This window comes from Montipora capricornis, chromosome 8 (assembly GCF_036669925.1).
Source record: "Montipora capricornis isolate CH-2021 chromosome 8, ASM3666992v2, whole genome shotgun sequence".
NCBI lineage: Eukaryota > Metazoa > Cnidaria > Anthozoa > Scleractinia > Acroporidae > Montipora > Montipora capricornis.
This window is the reverse complement of record NC_090890.1, coordinates 2,832,514-2,840,013: the sequence shown is the minus strand read 5'-3', so window position 1 is coordinate 2,840,013 and position 7,500 is coordinate 2,832,514. Positions and strand designations below refer to the sequence as shown.

Below are 7,500 nucleotides of genomic sequence, written 5' to 3'. Positions count from 1 at the left end.
AGGCTACACCTCTGCTACAATTGCCAACTTAATTGTACAACTCTCTAATCAAGGAATTCAGGTCAGTCATCATCTTTTGCTGTACTGATGTCACTATATCTATAAACTGACTATTTTTGGGCGCTTGTGAAATGTCACCTTTACTACAAATTTGTCTCAATGTGCTCTCTTTTCCAGATAATCATGGCGTTTTAGAGACCTTTCCAGAATTGGCAGTGTAATAATTATTGTTATCTTAGTCACTCAGTGTTGTGTCACATATTAGCATTACATGCGTCTCTTGAAGACCTTACAGTAAAGTACATGTAAGTTAAGAGACTTGTTGCCAATGCATAACAGGCTCATACACTTCAAGCTTATTGGACTTTAGATAATAATGTCTGTAGTTTTGGTAAGTACCAACTATATTTTAACTGATTCTTTCAAACCTACGATTAAAACCCATTTTGACAATGACAACATGAAGTTGTCTAAATGTGATCATCAATTTTGCTATTGAAATGTGGAGTTTCAGAGTGTTCTTTCAAATATGGCATGCCCCCAGACATCCCAAGCAAAGGGGCTATTAGGCCTTTTGTTGATGCAATTAATGGGTTAATCTACTCAAACTGACAGAGTAGAGAGTGCATATGGCTACTACACGGATGAAATAAACAAGTTTATCTCTAAAAGTATTCTAAACTTGTACATTGTTAGCTACGGAGACATCTACATAATTATTATCCCTTTGTGAAGCACTGTCACAAAATATAAGTCTAATAATGGCCTGAAAAAAACAATGTGTGCCCTGCTTTATTCAGAAGCCAGTCGGAGCTACACACCCTTCCAATGAAATGGAGCAGTGGGGTGGGAAGAGATTGTAAAGAGCACAGTGTATTGTCCAATAAATTAAAATGTGGACAAAGCCAGGCCTTTAGCTACCTACCATTTCTAAGGTTAAGGATCTGGTGCTCTAACAATACTGGAGTTCCAGGTTCCCTTTATTTTGGCAGGAAATGTTCAAATAACTACACCTGTATTATTCTTTTTCAGCATAGCTTATCGTGTGCAGCCTGTTACGTGACTTCAGGTCAAAATGAATTCACAGACAACTGCGTTTTAAATTTCCTTATTATAATGTTCATGATTGTGAGTATTAAAGTCACTATAATTTTAAAGAATGTGTACTACATGTACACACTACAGCTTCATATGTTTTGCAACGTGGTTCAAACTTTTTACTCTGCAAGGCAATGTTCTTGGTTCAAATGTTGTCTGTTACTTTGTCTGTTATTGTTTTTTAAGTAGGAATTTGTTGCAAGTGCTTGTGTTCCCCTTCATTCCCTTATTAGTATTGTTTCTTTGTGGTAAATTGGTTGTGATTGAGTAAATCATGGTCAGGCTATATGGTTTAGGTTGGAAGGGCTCTCAGTTGCATGTGAGAACAGTACTGTTTTTCTTGTACTGCGCAGTGCTGCAAAATGTCATTTCTATGGCATTCCATCTCCCATTAACACAGGAAAAAATAACAGATTCCCATTTTTGGATATTTTAGGGTATTTTGAAGAATACCAAGAAAAATCCCAAATTTGGCAAAGTGAGACAAGTCCCAACCAGGGAATTTCCAACCAAGTTCCCTGACTGGAACTTGTCTCACTCTTCCAAATTTGGGATTTTTGTTGGTATTCTTCAAAATACCCTAAAATATCCAAAAATGGGAATCTGCTATTTTTTCCTGTGTTAGAGGAACACCCACACTTTATGAAACATAGATAAATGCCAATGTACCACTTTATAAATAAATTGATTACTAAGAAATATACACTCTAAACTGTATTATACACCAAGATCTAAGAAATACTTGCACTGACCAAGACATCTTCATCATGGTACTCAATGATCATCTTGCCATCTTTTGCCATCTTCTCACTGAAAGGGATGCTGACTGTCTTAAGAATGCAAACAATAAAGCAAAGATAAATGTACAGTCGTGTGACAATTATACCACTTCAAAATGAATACATGTACAGGTAAAATCAAGGCTAACAATATTCACTGCAAGCGAAGGATAAGAGCCCCTGAAAAATGCCAACAGCGGGTCGGCAACCCAGCCCCTCTGATGGACATGAGGAATGCCAAGATTACAACTCTCTTCAAGAAAAAAAAAAAGCTAGAGAAGTGACTGCAACAATTACAGAGGAATTTCTCTACTAAGCATACAAAAGTCATGTAGTTGGCAAAGTCTGCCCGGCCATCATCCTAATCGACCTGCAGAAGCTGGCAAAAGTGTCACACCATGGCCGCGAGTCACAGTGCAGCTTACAAGCTGAGATATCAATAGTAGACAAGGTCTTCTCCCTTCATCCTCCCCAGATGATGCCCATGTAGGTAGCTTTCATCAATCTCAAAAAGGCATTTGATGTGGTACCAAAGACAGCCTATTCATAATTCTCAAAAAGATTGACTGTCCACCAAAACTGCAGAGCTCATGAAGGAGATAGTGCAGTTCAATGGCAGCAACTCTGAGCCTTTCAGCATCCGCAGTGGCATCAAGCAAGACTACATCCTTGCTCCCACACTCTCGGTATTCTTTGCCATGTTCAGAAAGCAATCTAATCAAGGGAACCTACCTAGGTAGCAGATCAAATGGTAGGCTGCTCAACCTAGCCAGTCTCAGATCCAACACAAAGGTATGGAAGACCCTCATCAGGGATATTCTACTTGCATAAAATGCAGCAGATGTGACACACATAACAGGAATTCCAGTTATTGATGGATCACTTCTCCCAGGTCTGCAAGGACCTCTGGCTGACAATGAGCTCAAAGCAGACAAATCACTATCCTGGGATAGGATTAACAGTAGCACCACTGGTCAACAGCATCGACCACTATGTGATAGAGGTTGTTAATCAGTTTGGTGAAAACAAAGATGGAAATGGATATGTCATCAGCACACTGTTGTATGGCAGCAGTACTGTTCATGGACCACATAATTCATACAAGACAGTAGAATCAATTCAATGCCACCTTCCATCTGAGAAGCCGATACTACATCCTGGGCATCTCCTTGCAAGACAAAGACCTGTCTTGCCCTGCTTCAACAGCACCATCTCCACTACATTGGAGGATGTCAACACGCTAAAGGACGTCCTCTATGTTACATGTAAGCTGGTATTTGGAGGGCAATTAAAGATGGCCCTCAGCTGCAGTTCAGAGATGTCATGAATCAAGAGCAACATGAAAGCCCTTAAAGGTGATCACTAAATTGCAAGGTCCACGCTAAATCAACTAAATCAACTCCTCAAGGCCATGGGAGGAAGGGGGGGGGGGGGGGGAGGGATTACAGTACTTAAAAAATGGTTGCACAGAAAGAAGCACAGCAATGCCAGCAGACCAAGGACTAGACAAAGATACTGCCTTTGCAATCCAGACTGCCACTCATCCACTGGTCTCTTATAAAAGCAACAAGCCATTCAAGGATGTCATAAAGAGAAATATAAAAGCCCTCGACATTGACACTGAGTCCTGGGAGAACCTTGCAGCTGACTACCCAAGTTGGGTGGGCTCTCTAAATCAACTCCTCAAGTCAGGAGAGGGGAAAAGCTGATGAATGAAATTGTTAAAAGTGGTTGCAAAGAAAGAAGAACAGCAATACCACCCTTGCAGTCGAGACTCACACATTGGTCTCTTCAGCCAATTCAGCTGCACTGCTCTAGCCAAGCAGACAGCTCCCACTAGAGATGGATGCATCGCATAGGGTCGATCCTACTACTAGAGCACTGTAATCATTATGGTGAATGAACGCATTAACCTAAAGGTGATTCCCAGCGTGGCTTGCTTTTTTGAGAGTTGTTTGAAGAAATGGAGAAAACAACTCAGTAAAGACAATACATGCTCTGAAGACCTGTCACAAACAAAAACAACCTGACCTTAGCCAATCAAGATTAAGTAATCATCTACTTTAGATTACCAAAAGCGCTTTCACGATTATTAAAAATTGCCCCCTTAGTCAGACAATTAGTGTTCAGTACCATAATTTCCTCCTTTTGAAATACAATATGGTGGTAAAAAAAATATCTGAAATGTTTTTCAGGCTACAATGTAAACTTAGTTAATGGCTTGGAGCAAGCGTACTCAGTGTTTGGCATGGCATTGGCATTTATGGCCGTACAGCATGGTCCGCTGGCAAGTCATTAGCATTCTGGCATTTTCCAGCACTGTTACTTTTCTGGGCATGATGTCAGGGCATTGCAGCATTCTCTGGGTCAGCAGTATTCTGATGTGATCTACTGTATGTGTGCACCTTAGCATGTGTTTGTAGTTTTACTGTGTATGGGGAGTTTTGTGTGCCTCGCTTATTCTTAGTGTATTTGTATAGTGTTTCTATCCAGCTTATTGTCTGATAGTGTTTTGTAGTGGTTTGCTGTCACTACATCATTGTCTAAGTAAGTTGTTAGGATTACTTTCTACCACCTTTGGGGATTTTTCATGATCTTTTTAATTGCTCTGCGGGCCATTTGTTGAATGCTTGTCCAATTCACGCAGGTGTTTCCCTCACTATGACACAGTCAACCATGCTCAACCTACAGCAGCTTCTCGGCTGTCATGTTTTTTGGAATTACTTACTGTGGCACCGTCACCTTCTGCTGCTCCAGAGGTAGTTACAGCAACCTATTCAGGAACATCCACTTCTCTTTCAAACGAAATTTCAGGAATGGCCATGCTTTGGGGAAGTCATTGTCGGTCATCATCTCTGCTGTTCAACGGGTATAGTAAGGTTACCAGCATTTGCTGTCCATCTGGGCCTGCCATCACTGGTTCCAACTTGTCCTGCCTTGCACAAACGTTCGCTTTATCAGTTATGGCTACTCATGTGACAAGTGTTTCATCAGGTTTGGACAGTTTCGTTTCCTCACCTTCATTTTGACACGGTGTTTGTTGTTGCCCTCTACTTTTAGCAATTTTTGCAGTTTTTGTTCAAATCGCTCAAAGGTAGCACAATGTTGTGAAATTTGCAATACTTGTAGCTGAGTGCATTTCTGGACTTAAGTGGGTCCGGGACATGCCCCCAATCCTGCTAAAATGATATCATGAATCACTAACTACACTGTAGTAACGGTCAGTTTGTGGATTTGGTCAGCCAATCTCTGGTCGGTTCAACAGGAACCGCAAACCTTTCTGGAAGGCAACTCGCTGGTATCAAAAGAGTGTCAAGTGGTTGAAATTCAGGACATTTTTACTTTAGGTAAGGCCTTCACAATATTTCAAATGGTGATGTTTGCTGCCAACCCTCATCAATGGTCAGACCTTACCAAATACAAACTTTTGATCACTTAAACTGCTCACCAGTCACCAGTAACCTCAATTTGCTGGCATACATCCTGCTGTGCTCCAAGTTACAGAACCCCCCTCCCCACCCCCCAACCCTGACAAGCTGGACAGGCCTTCTATCTGCCTGTCCATCTTGGATATTGAGCTTGACTCTACAACTCTACAAGCTCAGCTTCCACCTGAGAAGTGAGAGAGGATCATTTCCCTGCTGGGTACGTGGTCTGGTAAGCATTTCTGCCAGAGGAGAATGTCATGCTAAGGTTGGGCAGCGCATTGCCTTAGTTTCTTTGGTTTCTGTTGTAAAGCCGAGTTCACAACTAATCCGCGATTTGACCCTAGCATCCATCTGGCAGTTAGTAATGTGCAGGCTGATGTGTTGGTGGATCCCACATGTTTCAAGATACACACCAAGTGCTCAAAAGACAGATCCCTTTCGGATGGCTTGAACCATCGATGTGGACCACGGCAACTCAGTGTTATCTGCCCAGTGGTGGCCATCAGTAACTTTTCAGCATTGCATGGCCCTGCGCCAGGGCTGTTGTTTTAGGTAGGGCACTGCTATTTTTCCATGCTGGGTTGGGTGCCTCAGGTTTGGTCACCTGAGGACTGTGGCTTTAGCCAAAGGTCCTTTCAGCATGGTTGGTGGGGTTCACGCTTGGGTCGCAGGTTCTACCAACGTCCCCTTTTGGTAGGAGGTTCCAGCCCCCATGTTCCTAGGAACCCAACCTCCACGTGCGACTTAGGGATTAAACAAGATTATGATGATAAGGCACTGTACATGTGTACACAGCAGCAAGAACATTAGTATGTTCTTTCTAAGCCTCACTTACATTTATAATAAATATCATGTACTAAGTATCATATATTATTTAAATTAAGTTCACTCTTGATTATGTTTTTAACGCAAGGTTCACCAAAAAGTTACACACAATTTTTTCAGTGTACATAACCATCTATTGAGACCAAATTTGTAATTACCATTATCATCCAAAATTCTGGTTCTGCTTCAAAGAAAACCTGCCTTGCTTTCTGTGTGTGAAGGGAATTGCAGGGCTTGTTAGGTGAGAATGTCCTCAAGAGAAAAGAAAAGAGAGAGTAATTTTTCACTGTAACTATTCTATTATTTCTACTGTACCTTATAATGTGTTATAAACGATGAAATGATACATGAAATGGATCACAAATGTATATTGAACTGAGGATATGAAACCAGGTGAGGCTACGTGTATGATCCTTGCAGTAATGAACGCAACTTTTGCAATTGCGTTGAGACGCCTGAAAAATTCACGACTTCAACAAATGACCAGCACCCAACATCAGTGGCTTCATGTAGCTCAGTTGGTTTAGAGCATTGCATGCGTATCGTGAGGTCACAAGTTCAACCCCCCAGTTGAAGTCCTGAATTTTTCAAGCTTCTCTATGCAATTGCAAAAATTGCGTTCATAACTGCAAGGATCACAGCTTCATTTAATGTGTTATAAACTATATTTATCCCTGCAGCTTAAGTCTTCCTTTTTTTAACTCTTAAAAATTAAAGCATTCTTGTTCATGAAAATTGAATGGTTAATTTACAGGTTAATAAAGGAACACTTTTCACAACTGGCTCCACTTACACTAGATAATAAAATGATAATGATAAATCCATCTTACTGTGTAAACTTTACCAAAGCCTCACAAAGTCCAATATTTTTTATTTTTTTGTCAATGTCCTCTCCAGTTGGAATGTACAGAACAATCTTCTCCTTTTCCTGTGGTACGTATAAGATGAAAGATCAGTCAATCACAGAATGATGGACACTGATTGTTTATGGCATTAAGCTATGAAAAATATTATTATAATTCACCATGGTCAAAAGAAATTAAGATGCATGCATTTACTTAAATTAATAATTTATGATACTTCAATAAATGAAACATGAACCACATCAAATTAAGATGCTGAAAGCCAGGAAGAAAAGTCAGTCATTTAGAAAACTTACAATTGTCATAAATGTAATTTAAAGTTTACACTTCTTGAGCAATAACTCTTCCTTGAATAAGCTGTCTTGTATTATTACATGTAGCTCACAACCAGTAGCATCATAATAATTGTTGTAAACATTATGGTAATAGTATTTTTCCTTACACATTAAGTTATCATACAATGATTGGCAACTTAAGCGCATCTAATAATACTGGTAAAATTTTTAT

The 7,500-nt window shown here is 40.2% G+C and overlaps 1 protein-coding gene across 1 annotated transcript in view; it reads right to left on the bottom strand.

The window, feature by feature from the left end:
• Positions 1-7,500, bottom strand: part of LOC138059394 (vacuolar fusion protein CCZ1 homolog) — a 23,011-nt gene that overhangs the window by 13,768 nt on the left and 1,743 nt on the right. The window contains exons 2-4 of the mRNA XM_068904988.1: positions 6,961-7,058; positions 6,289-6,382; positions 1,851-1,928 (exon numbers count right to left, since the gene is read on the bottom strand). Of these exons, the coding sequence (XP_068761089.1) occupies positions 1,851-1,928; positions 6,289-6,382; positions 6,961-7,058 (270 nt within the window). The remainder of the gene's footprint in view (positions 1-1,850; positions 1,929-6,288; positions 6,383-6,960; positions 7,059-7,500) is intronic.